Source organism: Halyomorpha halys, unplaced genomic scaffold, assembly GCF_000696795.3.
Source record: "Halyomorpha halys isolate HHAL.00 unplaced genomic scaffold, Hhal_1.1 Scaffold726.1, whole genome shotgun sequence".
NCBI classification, from domain to species: Eukaryota; Metazoa; Arthropoda; class Insecta; order Hemiptera; family Pentatomidae; genus Halyomorpha; species Halyomorpha halys.
Genome location: NW_027116696.1, coordinates 346,316 through 361,054, shown reverse-complemented (window position 1 = coordinate 361,054; position 14,739 = coordinate 346,316). Strand labels below are relative to the sequence as shown.

At 36.0% G+C, this 14,739-nt stretch overlaps 1 protein-coding gene across 4 annotated transcripts; it reads left to right on the top strand.

The window, feature by feature from the left end:
* Positions 1-2,134: 2,134 nt before the first annotated feature.
* On the top strand, positions 2,135-14,314 carry LOC136797279 (MATH and LRR domain-containing protein PFE0570w-like). 4 transcript variants are annotated; one of them, XM_067053437.1, is made up of 5 exons: positions 2,135-2,462; positions 9,985-10,123; positions 10,671-10,717; positions 11,923-12,099; positions 12,176-14,314. In XM_067053437.1, exons 4-5 carry the CDS (start codon positions 12,067-12,069, stop codon positions 14,141-14,143), a joined length of 2,001 nt encoding a protein of 666 aa, XP_066909538.1. In that variant the 5' UTR covers positions 2,135-2,462; positions 9,985-10,123; positions 10,671-10,717; positions 11,923-12,066; the 3' UTR covers positions 14,144-14,314. The 4 variants fall into 4 exon arrangements, with proteins under 4 accessions (XP_066909538.1, XP_066909539.1, XP_066909537.1 ...); XM_067053438.1 differs by having other exon boundaries at positions 9,985-10,177; XM_067053436.1 differs by lacking the exon at positions 9,985-10,123 and having other exon boundaries at positions 2,136-2,462.
* The last annotated feature ends 425 nt before the right edge of the window (positions 14,315-14,739 follow it).

The window sequence follows — 14,739 nt, the reverse complement described above, 5'->3', positions numbered from 1 at the left end:
ATATACTTTCGACAAGGTAGATAAAAAAAAATCAATCTACAAGGACAAGAACAATTGTCAAGCGGAGACCCATCATTCACCTACGGTGGTATAAAGACATTTTTATTTTATTTTGTTTGACCTGAATTAAAGTTCTGCATTAGTTATAAGCTTGGTTAGTTCTTTTTTTTTCAAGTTTGTACGTTTTTATTTTGTATATTTTTTTTCTTCAAAGGTTTACAGTTTATTATGCTAAGTTATTAAAAATTCGACATTGCATTTCTTTTGTTTCCATCCTCTTCTCGGTTAGGCTAGCAAAGGTTCCTTTTGCACACCTGCCCGCCGTAATAATCAATATATTTAAAATTAAATTAGCATCACACAATATTTCTGACAACTATGAGTAGCCCTTTCTCGCGAACAACGATAACGGCAATAGGTTGCTCATAGATAGCGCCAGGACAAATTTAACGTACACCAGCATGCCCAACTCCTCACGGCTCGGCATCATTTTTGCTTATATTATTGCTTAGAACACTTTTTTTTATAACCCTCATTTCTGACATACGGGGAGGAGAAAGGGGGGTATCTAGAGGTAACCAATCTACCCATAGTGGGGGAGGGGGTGAAGTTTTCATTTCATGGGACCACCACAGAATTAAAAGTCGACCTTCCAGGCTGAATTCAAGCTGGCGCCGCTGGAGTCGAGAGGCATTCGCTTAACTCCCTCAGCTACAAGCGGACCTTCATTCTTGCGCAGGGGCCATGATAATCTCTGCATCGTTCCGATTTTAGTAATGTACGACAATACTTAAAACTGAAGAGGTATTGCAGGATGATTAGCTTATAGAACTTTGATTGTTCAAAGTTAATATATTTTCTAAGAAAAAATAAAAAGGTGGAGAGGATTAATGAGCACTATTCCATTGCTTATATTTAAGTACAAACTACAGAGCTTTCAGAAATCTCTCTTTCGGTGAATAGTCAGAGGAACATCACTACAAAGGGCCAGGGACAGCGCAATAATTGAGGACCGCCAGCTTCCCTCTATGCCGGAATTCATAGGCCGTAGGCACATCAAATTCTTTAATGGGCTGAAAGCCTGTGCCAATCCACTATTAAGTGAAATCGCCCTCCACCAATACCTGGGAGGTGGCAAAGCACTGTCCTCTAGGTCGACGTGCTGGATCTACAGCCTGAATACAATAAAATAAAATAAATAAAGAGTCGGAGAGTGGTCCCTCCCGGCTCAGTAAATAAAACATTTTAAATTTAATTTAAATATAATATAATATATACAATATCGTTAAAAAGAAATTGTCATTTGGACCATGTTTCTTGAAAATGTGTACAAGAAATGACGATAATTTATAGATTATAATTTGAAGTGTCAGTCTGCCTGGATTAAGTAAATACCCTGAAAAATAGCATTATTACTATTTATATTAAATTACATATGTGGATCTATTGCTTGCTACAATCTATTTTTCTTCTTTTGTTACTGAAATAGTAGGATAAGTAAATGTCATGGCTTGTAGTTTTTCCAGCTATTAAAATCCTTGGGACGTCCCCTTTACTTATAATATAGGACATCAAAAGGCTGCCCCATCAAGAACGAAGTCTCAGCCTTGAACGCCTCGGTTTAGGATTATTGGCACCAAGGATGTCATCCTCAGCACTTCGTGCCCCGGTTAGTAGAAAACACGACTAAGCAGAAGAATGACAATTGTAAATGATTCTAACCTAAGGAATGTATCGTTTGAAGCTTTGAACCACAGCAAAAGAGAAATGGAAAATAAAATCGCGCAGTATATCTGTTTCAATACAATAATCTAGTTAGTAATCTCCATTACTAATATAAACAAATGTTCTTAACCACTAATCCAGTTGCTACAGTATTCACTAGATACATATATTCCTCGGGATGAAATCATAAACACTTGCCATTCCTTCTAAACCGAGACGTTCCTAGCAGTTCAAATGACGAGGAATAGTCTACAATAAACAAGTCCAAACTATACAAGTGATGTTTCATTTTAAATATTACTTATTTTTTATTTAATTTTACCAAAATATGTTTGGACAAGAAAAGGTTACTTTTTGTAGAATCACTCACATATGTTATATGATGGATTAATCAAATCTATAAGTCCTTCATAGGAATAGTGTCATCTGTCATTTGTGATATATTAATTTGTAGAATTATGTTACAAACATGTTTATAGGCAAATATTTGGATTAAATTCGAGAATTTAAATTATTAATAAATTGCAAATGTACCTAAATTTTAAACAGGTTCCATAAACATAATAAGTGACGAACATGCGTTATCAACTAGCTTGTACATAACCATTTTCTGCTAGACGTCATCTTTAAACAGTTTCAAAAATGGATCATCGAGAATTATCTGACGAAATCTATCTTAAGAGAAAAGTAAAACTTTGAGAATGGTTACTGTATGAAGATGTCTGCATTAGAAGGCAGTAAGGGCATTCTAATAATCAATTAGAGCATATATATGTATATATATATATATCTCCCATAATTAAAAACTACTTTGGACTTAAAAAGTAATCTTTAATAATAATTATGAAAAAAGGTGATAATGAAACAGATATTGGATAATATCTTGATGTTTGACTTTTCTTTTCTTTTATCCAATTTCCACATATATAAAAAAACATAGTTTCTCGGAAAATCAGAAAATCATAACTAATAATGTAACTTATGTATCTCATCTTGTTATATATAAGTTATTATGAGTTTAAACTTCCCCTAATTTCTCCACTATCCGGTAAAAACTCTTTTAACGATTACAGTGTATCAAACAATTTTATAATTCCCACGGAAAAAGAAAAATCATTCGTTATAATTATTATAACTAATATTATAGCAGGAGTCTATATATTATAGAAATCCTACATTCTAAATTACTAAAAGAGACCGTTGAAACGAAAGGCCCAACTTTTCTGGTGTTGATTCAAGGCCTTCTAGGAGGTCTAATATAGATTCATGCCAGTCCCACAAACCTGGTTAGAAAATTGAGGAATTAGTAAAATTAGCCAATAAGCAGATATCGTCGGTAATATCTAAGAAGGGGAATGCAACATTTTCAGGCGAGACCTACTTACTTGTTATGATGTATATTCCTCGATCTAATTTTTTTTTATGAAATACAATACAAATTTATATTTTGAGAACCTGAACGTTCTGAATCACTCTTGAGAAAGACTGCAAGTGAGGCTGAAGAAGTTATACGATTGCGGTAGGTGGATACCTGAAAACGTATTTTACATACTCAAGGAGCGTTCAACCCAAGGACAGTCAGAGGGCGTATTTGCTGAAAAACACCTCGTTTTATATAATAAATTAATAGAGAAAATGGTAGAAACATTTGATAAAGCAGTGGGAGCTCAGAAATTGGAATTTCTAAAGGGAGTTCTGAAGGTTCAACTGAATCATTACTTAGATCGCCCAGGCTCACTACCAAGAGACCAAGACTTCATAGAATGTGCTCAGAGAAAGGCATGGAGCTTGTCGCAAAAGGTCGGAAGCGAATTGGACGGAGATAAAGTCACCAAGAAGGAGGTATCAAAACCCAGTCAGACGAGCTACCAACAATGGAGGTTTTGATAAACGACTTAGTAGAGGACCAGATGAGTGGAAGCGGAAACCGTAACTACGCTGTTACGAGTACAACAAAACGGGCCACTTAGCAGCTCAGTGATAAGGTGCTACGAATGCGGCAAGTGAGGATACATTGCAAGGGAATGCCCGAGGCGCAATTTTCGACCTAGCAAGAGGTAACCACACCCGATGGAGGTTAACAATCAGGACTGGAGTGATAGGCGGACGGGAAGGAGGATTGGCAGGTGCGACATTCTTGATGATTCTTCGGGAGAGTAAAGTGTCCGTTCTGAGCGCAGGAGCCCGGCTACGAAAAGACACAAGGTAAGAAGTGGGAGTACCTAATAGTGAGGTCCGTCTAGAACGGAGGTAGTGTCGAAACGCGCTCATTCTGATTGAAGACGTGGTAATGGGTGGGGCTACCAATGAGGAGATTTAATCGTTTATAATCGTCAATAATAGCGTGATTAAGGGGCGATGGACACATTGCCGGTCGTTGTAACCGGCAGCACAAATTCTTTAATTAGTAAAAGAGCGGCAGAAAAACTGGGTATTTGAGTTGGATACAAGCGGTGTGAATGTGCAGTATCGACAGTTAATGGTAGATGCCAAAGATTGGGAGAATTGTAATTTAATCCTAAGGAGTTAAAGGGACATGATTCGAGAATCAATATCCACTTTAATAGAGGCATTGATGGCGGGTTACGATTTGATTTTTTAAGGGTGCGATGTTTTACAACGTGCGTGTCTTCAGGTGAGAGTTGATCAAAACGTTTGGGGGTATAGGTTAGGGAAGCAGAAGTACTAAGTAACTACGAGTATCGGGATCATAGAAATTGGGGCCGTGGAGAAGCTCTAGGACACTTGGTTGAGGATAAAAACGATTGTTTTATCGCGAAAATGAAATTTTACCTACCACCGGGAAAACTGTGCATAGAATCAATCTAAAAACGGAAAACCCAATTTATGTCAAGGACAGACGTTCCCTCAGGCCATGCGAGCTATCATTAGAGAACAGCTGGGGGAACTTCTCAGACAGGGCATAATCTGACACAGTGACTCTCCTTTTAACAGTCCTCTATGGGTGGTCGAAAAAAAGCATTGCAAACAAAACGACAACGTAAAACGCTATAGAGTCGTAGTGGATTATCGAAAACTCAACGAGGCAACAAGGGACGAACGATACCCCCTTCCTCGCGTTGAAGATATACTCGATCGGTTATCAGGAGCGACGATTTTCAGTGCACTGCGTCTTAAGAACGGATATCACCAAGTTAAGATGGCCGAAGAGGATATCGGGAAGAGAGCATTTTCATGGGAGAGGGGGCACTTCGAATTTGTTCGGATGCCATTCGGGTTAAAAGGGGCCCCACTAACCTTCCAGCGTCTCATGGACGAACAACAACGGGAATTGGGCGAAGACTTTTTTTTTTTATTGTTTTTAGCAAAAACGAGAAAGAACACGTCAAACACTTGGTTTGCGTTTTCGACAGAGTACGCAAGTTTGGCCTTAAATTATCTCGTGAAAAGTCGCAATTTGGTTTATTGGAAATTCCATTCCTGGGTTATGTAGTCTCGCAGAAAAGGGTACAACCGGACCAGGAACGCGTGAAAGCCATTCAATAAGCCCCATTACCCAAGAACGCCCGTGGAGTCAGGCGGTTTTCGGGTATAATAAATTATTATCGAAAATTCATATCGGGAATAGTGGAGCTCACTCAACCTTTAACCGAAATATTGAAAAAAAAGGGAAGCGTTTCCAACTAGGGCCGGAACAGCTATCGTGTATTAAACGGTGCCGGGAAATTTGGACCACTCGACCGTTATTAGCTTTTCCTGATTTTAACATAATGCTCAAAATCACCACATGCGCGAGTAAAGTCAAGCAAGTAGTCACGCCCACTGCTATAGAACCCCTTCGATCTATCCAAGTGGACATTTATTCGAATAAAGGGTATTCATGTTTAACAGCGATCAACGGGTCCTAAATTTCGTAAAATCACAATGGCCCACTCTGTGGCGGTTAAATGGTGCGCGACATATGGTGTATTAAAAAAGGCTCATTAACGCTGGGTACAATCGTGTATCGGCGAATGCGAGCAGCCCGCAATAAAATGGTCGCGTGGTATGAGGGCCTTATAAAATCGTTACAATCAGGAAAAATAATTTATTTACGATCAGGGACGTACATTACCCATTTAGGTCTCGCACAGTCCACCTAAAGGGGTTGCGGGTACCGTCCATAGTGTCACATCTCGAGCCAGACGACGATGCTCAGCCAGGACCTTCACGTAGTTGAAAGAAGTCTTGTTTTACTATTATTATTGTAATCTACCTTTTAACTATCTTAGTATAATGAGCTCCATTAAGCGAAATTTCTTATAAAACCTATGCATACAATTGTGTACAGCTTTGCCTATTTTTCTAGAGTCTTAGCTAGGAAGGAATAATGTTATGTAAATACTTCCGTTTGTATTTTCAGAAATTAAGAAATGTTCCCTTATTTTTAGTTCCTCCATACGAAATAACTGAAGGGAGGGAGTTAGCTATCTGTAAACTATAAATAATAATGATAAACAATGTTACGATCAAGATAGTTTTTAAAAACAGATGTTTTTTCATCATAAGTTAGTCTGATGTTTTTTATGAATTAACCTGTTCTTAATAAATAGTCAGTTGCTCTATAAATTAGTGTAATAATTTTCCTTCAGTCTAATCATAATTTATATTTATATAAAGTTAAACATTTGCAAGCACAAAGACTAAAAAAAGAGGAAAGGGAGAGATAATTGACGCACTCGCTTGTAACTCAAAGACTAAATTTATTTATCCATTTTATTTTTTTCTCTGATCTCACTAAAACAGAAATAGACATGAATTAGTAAGTGCATTATGTAAAGGAGAAACATAATTCAAATTAAATACTACTTTTTTCTACCGAGGATACTTGAAGTTCTTAATGAAATCCTTATCTTTGTATTGAGATGCTCGTTCTGTTGAAACTTTTATTACTATATCTGGAGGTGAAGGGCCTCCGCACTAACTTTTAATTTTTTTTTTCCGATCACTCTAAAACAGAAAAACAGTATATGAATTAATAAATTGTATTACAAATTTTTACATGAATCGGCAGACTTTTTTCCATCGTTGGTACTTTCAGGTGTACATGTGATGCTTAGCGGTGGTTTTAAAGGTCCATTCTGTGAGAATACTACCATAGCAGAAATTGGAGGTTAGGGGCCACCGCTTGATCCAACTTTCAATTTTTTTCCGATCCCTCTAAAACAGAAAAAAAAACATTAAATTATAGGTTGCATGTGTCATCATTGAAGAAGACTGACTTTTAATTTTTTTCGTAACCTCCTTTATTATTAAATTTATACAATACATACATACATATGCATAATAAAAATGACAAATGTGTACTAGCATACTACTGCCTAACTTTTAATGAATCCAGTTCGTGTATGTATACATTCAAATCAGCTGTTATGGCCTCTGTCAGCTGATATAGCAGTAACAGAAGACTGTAACTGCCTCCCTTCTTCCAGTTTACGAACATTACACGTAAATTCAAAACAATATATACAAAGAAAAAGTTACACATGAAATAAAACACATACACATTTAACCCCCCAAAAAAGAAAAACTAAAAAAATTCATCACTGTATGTAAAAAAAATAAATAAACAACACTCTGTTTATAACAATGAAAAAACACCACCACATCACTTACTGAAATGGCCCAAAGCCATCTGTATAAGACTTTAAAAATGAAATCTTCTTCAGGTCGTCAAAATTTCACCGCTGTAGGTAATTTCATTTGTTCCAAACGTACTATCCAATGTTTTTTTGGTTTCTTTATTCTCTCTAAGGTGTCCAGGTTATGTTCTCTGATTGTGATCACTCTGTATGGGCCCTCGTATCTCTGCGGCTCTTTTCCTCGGTTCGTCCCTACTTTCCGGTATACCACCGTCCCGATTTAAATCTGGCCCATCATGTCGCGGACACGGAAGTTTTGCCTTGCTACCCGTTTTTGCTTCTCCCTCTCGATCCTATCATTAACTTTAGCCCACACCCTCCGTCGAGCCACACTATCAACGGAAATAGTACCCTCTCACGTCGCCATATCCCGATAGTCCCTCCTATGTCCACGTAACCCAAAACCAACCTCGAACGGAGCAAACCCTGCGACGGAATGTATTGAGTAGTTGTAAGTGATGACCGCCCTTTCCATCGCCTTGTCCGGTTAGAGTCATTTCTGCAGTCGATACACTCGCAGGTGGTCACTAGGGGTACCATGGAGGCGTTTTATATCCCTTCTACTTTTCGGGTGACCCGGAGTACTGAACTGCCACGTTACCTCCAAGACTCCCATCTCTGCTCTAAATCTCGCATTGTTCAACTCTCTTCTTTGTTTGGAAAGCAGTAATATTGGAACCACGTTCGTACTGGTACTGCTTCCGCTGACCTTTCTGTTACCGGGTACGCCATTGCTAATTTACTGAACAGGTCGACTACCGTGTCCTACCCACCTGGACGAGTCCACCTCTACATCACTAAGAGGCGCTTCTATATTGTCTATATATACGAGAGCTCGGAGGAAGGAAGACCAGTAGATATGGAGGAACTTGAGGACATCATCAATGACAAGAGGCGACAGATTGTATGGAAGACGAGAACCACTGGATTGCTCAAAGTTGAGTGTAGCAAGAATGGGAGAAGAAAAATCACGATTTGGTCACAGCTAGGTATGAGAGACGACCAGATTTGCAGAGTGTTGAAGGATGCTTCAGGGACCAGAGAAACTTATCACCTTTATGAGGGCAATGCCATCGTCTGGGAGAAGATCATGCGGCTATGGCACAGCGAACAAATAGGGGTGGATAGAAGGTTCATCCGTTGCAAGCAGATGGTGGAAACGGCAAAAAGAGGTGACCATAACATATCACCAGGGAAAGACAAATCACCGCGGAATCCCGGAGACCCTGCAAGAGTTAAAAAGAGAGTACTTTTGATGGGGGATGAAGAAGACAATCACGGAGGTGTATGAAATAGTGAAGTTTGTCTACTCACGAAACATAACCGAAACCCACCAAAGGAAGACAACAGGAGACACCTACCGCAGATACACCACTCAACGATCTGCAGATCGATACATTCACATGGAGAGGATTTAAATGGATCACTATAATTGGCAGTGGACGGTGAGGAGATACACAACAACTATGTCGCTCGAAGAAAGGTGAGGCACCTTCGAAGGCACGAGGAATAATGAAAAAGGAAAAAAGCAGGAGGGTGGCGCGGGAGAATTTAAAGGTCACAGACATGATGGGAGCTATCAAAATCGTGTACAGAAAGTTGGGGTCTAACAGGGGTAAGGAGAAACAGCGATACGAGGGTCCATTCAGGGTGATAATTATTAGAGAACACATTATTGTCACTGTAGAAAGTATTAAAGAACCAAAAAAGAGGAGAACTGTACATATTGAAGAGTTAAAACTTCCGATTGCAACATAATAACTGGAGTGTTCTCATATTGCCAGCCACCATCAGATTATATTACAGATAATTCTGTTATTTATTCTATTCATTGTTTTTGTTTAGGATTGTTTTTGACTTTTGTAAATATTTTTTTTTTTCATTTTAGCTTATTCATGTATTGTATGAAGAGTTGTTTTATTTTATTCTTAGGTTTAAATTATGTATATAGCAGTTACTTTGGGAAGCTTGTTAGTTTTTACCATATGTGTATAGGATTTTATTTTTATTGTAAATAGTTTTCCTTTATTCTTTTTGTTTTCTATGTTATTATATTATATAGTATTAGTTTACGAGGATTGTTCGTAAACTGGCGTGGGGGGAGTTACGGCCTGAGTCACCTGTTACTTAGATATCAGCTGACTGAGCCGATCAGCTGATCGTGTGATACATATTGAGGAGCGCTGAGATGAATAAAGTAGTGTTTCAGTTGCAACCGGAAGTGTCATTACTTGTTCCTTCTTCCTTTTCTGGAGTTTTCGAACCGGATAACATTTAACTTATATATATATATATTCGAAAATATCAATTTATTGAATACGACAATATGTATAAACTTGTGATTCTGAGTATATTACTTGTTTAAAAATATGGTAAGCATCCAATCAATTAAAAATTAGGCGACGCCTAAACGAACCAAGACCGTACCCATGATCAAAACTAGTGGGGACAAGCCATAGTCAATCAGGTTGGGATATTTCAGCACGGTTAAAGCTAATGAAACCAAAATTTTAACAAAGCTATTTATACAATTATGGCAGTGCTCTATTAGTTATTACTATTATATGCTAAAAAGATAATATTTTTTATTAAATTAATAATATTTTTCCACTTCTAGGGGGGCAGCTGCACTCTCCTGCCCCCTCTGGGTACACCCATGGCCAGCGGTGAAACCTCTGCTGAAACAGACTGTCCCGGGTCCGACGAATTTATCCGTTGTGGAGGGGTGCATTAGCCTGGCCGTTGCCAGGATTTTTGTAAGAAGAGAGTAATTTTATAAACATGAGGAATTACAACATATACTACATCCTGTAAAACTTTACTACATTTTCGGTTCAAATAATATAATTAAATATAACTAAATGTAGGGTCAGTTATTAAAGAAATGTAAAAAAAGTAATTTTCATTCTGGAAAGGGCAAGTGTAAGGGGCGATAGATTTCAAGAATCTCCGGGCACACCGAAGTTTCCAGTCTCCTTGGTTGAGAATTGGTGGTATAGACATCTAATATCTATTATCCAGGAATATTACCATACATTTATCAAAACGATATCGTTAAAATAAGCATTTAAATTATTGTGTATCACATATTTGAAATTTAGTTCTTTTGATTAGCCATTCGCTATAAAATTTTAAGTTTGTTTAAATCCTCTTAACAACTTTTTTTAACATAAAATTATATATGAAAAAAATATCTTAAGTTATAGAAACAATCAGTTTAAGTTTATATTATTGAGATTAATTCTATCTCATTTAGTTTATATAACTTTTATCATGTTAGTTAATAATGTAATTGTTTGGTAGGTGTGGTTGCTATAAACGACCCAAAGTGGCCGAACGCATTGCTGGTAGTAAGTACTCAGATAATGTTTAAATGAAATATTAGCTATAAGCAGGGCTCTATTTGAGGCGAAAACCACCGGAATTTTATTCCTATACTTCATTTTAAGAAAAATAAATTACGATAATTGAAAACATTGTTTTAATCACGCATATGACTTACTAGTTATACTTTTCGCGAATACATCATTCGTAGATCAGAAGAATAGATTATGATTGTTTTTATCAATTCTAAATATTTCTTCAGATCAATGATTTGGTATGCTACCTCTCCTCCTGGAGGTTATCGTTCCGGCATCTCTTATACAAGAAATTGAGCCATGTCTATAATTACACATAGCAATTACTAGTGCTGGGTCTCTACAGCATCAAGGAATTTAAAACAGAATAACTTCCTCTAAAATTCTTATGAAATTATTCAAAATAAATTTTAATAATCAAAAAAATTAATTCATAAACAATCCATAAGAAACTATTTGGTTATCCGGAATCTCGCTTACTGACAATACTGCGCTTACACCTTGCAACTATTAATTAAATAGAAGCCATAATTCACTTATTGTCTTTCATAGACATTTTATTGTAAGGGTCTCACGACCCTGTCTTTTTCGTTCGTTGCTATTTTGTTAATTGATGTATTGCATTTATTTAGTCAACATTCATATGAATTTGATATTCAATAGTTGCTGCGAATACCAAATTGTAATGATGTATTCTTACAAAAAAATTTAATTCAGTAACGTCATTGTTTTTTAAGTGTGTTCGATTATCCGAGCATATTATCAAAAATAGTAAGAAAAATTATTTTCAGTTTCTGGCGATTCACGCCATCAGAACGCGTTAGAAAGGAAAAATCACCAGTATAAAATTTTATGAGAAATTGTTTTTCATATGAAAACGTCAAAAAGTATTCTTCTTTCCCTAGACAAGTACATAGTTAAATGCACTAGTGTAGAATTTGAGAATTTTTAAAAGAAATTTCAAAATCAAATCAAATGATAAACTACATAGCTGAATTATGACTAAGCCAAAATCAAATCGAATTCTCAAAACACTATAGAGGTTAAGGGGTGAATATGTAAAGTGAAACACCCTGTCATCATATTAAAATACCAGAACTAGATGACTTTTTTCAAAGTAAATCACCTCAAATGATTTTCTCCACTGAATGTAAAATAATTTGCTCAGGAGTGTAATGATTTGAAAATGTTACTAGGGCGAGCATCTCTTAGGAGATATTATAAATTTTTTAAATTCCAACAAAGAAGCAATTAATACTGAATGGGGCTATGAATATGTTAAAAACCACTGTAAAGCTGTAATTGTCAAGGAAGATGAGGAGAATAAACTAAACATACAAATGATGCCATATAGTGATTTGTTACTTACAGAGGTATCAGTATATTTTTTTCTTATTTTTGTATTCTTTCGGCCTTTATTTTTAATACTTAAGTTGTCAATGTTTACAGAATGATGACAGAAACAAAGCATACAGCTGTTGCCTGGAATGTTCATTGGGCTTCATCGATTACTCTAAACAACCTGATAATAACTACAAGCATGTCTTTGTCTACCAGGATGACGTCACAAAGTTTACCATTCTAAAACCTCTCAAAGAAAAAAAAAGAGATGAGATTTCACATTGCTTATTAGAAATATTTTCATTAATTGGAGTCCCAGCGAAAATATATACTCGTGAGAAGTCTTTAGTCAAATCTGTTTTCAACACCACCATTAGAAACTTTTGCCAAAACTTTTCAACCAAAATAAAACAACCGAAAAATGGAACTTTTGAAGAAACGGAATGTTGTAAATTTGATGAAAAAATAAAGGAATGGATGAAGCATGCAATGTCGGCTGAGTGGAGTCAAGGACTATATTTTGTTCAATTCCAAAATAATTGTTACTTCAATGAGGCTATAAATGCAACACCTTTTAACACTTTCTTAAAACCTAGCTATACTTATTCAAGGAGGAAATATACCAGATACCTATTTCGAAAGAGAGATCATGAACAAATATTAGACACCCTTTTTTTAAACCACTCTGTATGTATTAGTAATCAAGAGAGAGAACAAACGAGTCAATTTTTAGAAAAAAGTAGACAACAAATGAAAGAAAAAATAATTTCATCAAAAAAGGAACACGATGAGGGGACGAATATTTTAAAAGCAAATTATCTATCGAGTAAAGATTGTTTGGAGATATTGAGAAATGACTTCGGTATAGAAATGTTACATGTGAAACACCGAGGAAAAATAACAAATTTAGAACATGGAAAAGAAATTAAAACGTTAAATGAACTCTCTTCCGACAATAAAGTTTATGAGAAGATGTTCGATAACATTCCTGAAAAGAAATACGAAATGATCCAAAAAATCTATAGTTTATTAAAAAATGAATGCGGTCAGGTTAAAGAATACAATCTAAACAAACTGCGTTGCTTAAATAAACAGCCGAGCAGCATAGGTAGAGAATTATCAAAAGAAGAAAAACAAAATGACTGTGAAAAAAATGTCAGCATACTGCATCAAATCATCGATGTATTGGAAAATGATTCCTTTGATAATGTGAAACCTGAAAAGTATGATAAAAATGAAAGCTATCAGGAGAGTTCATTAATAAAATTCTTAGATAATCACTCTGATTCAGTGAATTTGTGTGAAGAATCATGGGAATGCAATAAGAAAATAAAATATAACAAAGGAAAAAACCTGTTAGAGAACTCTGACAATTCAAGTTACTGTGTTCTCAGTTTAGGTGACCATCAGAAAGATGATGTAACTACGGCAAAGCTCAAACATGATGACAATGATTTTGTAGGAAACAATTTGAATGAAAAACACAATGTTTACAATTACGAAAATACGTACTCTACGAAGTTTGATAATAATGTGCCGTTAAGAAATGAAAGTAGTAAAATTTACTCAGAGTCAATTGGTGCCAGCACTAGTAAGGTAGATTGGCTTGAATGTGTAGATAATAACCATCTTGACTTAAACGAAAGCCACCTTACTTTGCCGGAAAACAACGTAAAAGCAAAATCAGTTAGATTTGCTAACGATCCCAGATTAAAACATCCAGTGTGTTCGATTTGCAAGAAAAAAAAGAGGCATAAAGCAAGCCTAAACTCTTTAAATAAACACAGTTTGGCAATAGGTTCGACTGTGAGGGTAAGGGTTCCTGTAACAGAACGACTGAAGGGGTACCCCAATTATATTTTAGCGACTATAACTGAAGAAAAGGATAGAATGTATAAAGTGGCAACACCCAGAGGAGTCCTTAAAGAAATGTTTAAAAGAGATCAGTTACACCCTTGCAACGACTTTATATGCGGCACTAGAGGATCACCAGCTGAACCCACTAAAACTCTTAAATGTCACCTTAACCCTCCTGTAAATAGGAAATTGAACAAACATACTTTTAAAAAAAAATAATATCTTTTTCAATCCTAGCTTCAACCACCATCTCATATCCGATGTTTCACCATTCATATTCTTCAGTACAATACGTTTAGCATGATTTTGTTACATAATAGAATCAATCAATTTTGAATAAGATTTTCGGGCTGACTCTAAATACAATTTAATGGATATTATGAAATAACACATCTATGTATTTTTTTTCCAATACATTTTTTTTGTAATACTCCGCCATGAACCAATAACAAAATATCAATACAAAAAAATTAAAAAACAATCGAAATTGGAGTGGATTACGCTATTTTAAAATTAATTTTAATTGTGTTCCTTGGAATTACTATTATATGTATAAATAACCACTTTCTATAAATAACCAGAAATAAGTTTAGCATGAATTGAAAGCAAGCTTGAGATAATAAAATTCTTTCAGTTTAATAATTTATATCATTTTGGTACTACTTCCTATAGCTCTGAGGCCTTGGAGGAAGGAGTATGATATAGGGCGTACGCTCCCAGGCTTTGTGACGTCAAAAGATGGCGTATTTTCCTTTCATAGGCATGGCGTCCGATAAGCCATATTTGACAGTTAAAAGTTACTGCCGCACCCCGTA

Excerpts from the sequence above, each read along its gene's own strand:
- LOC136797279 (XM_067053436.1), top strand. The coding sequence starts at position 2,438 with ATGAAGATGTCTGCATTAGAAGGCA. Across the intron at positions 2,463-10,670 it reads GATGTCTGCATTAGAAGGCA|GTGTGGTTGCTATAAACGAC; the intron begins GTAAGGGCATTC and ends ATTGTTTGGTAG. Across the intron at positions 12,100-12,175 it reads GTGATTTGTTACTTACAGAG|AATGATGACAGAAACAAAGC; the intron begins GTATCAGTATAT and ends CAATGTTTACAG.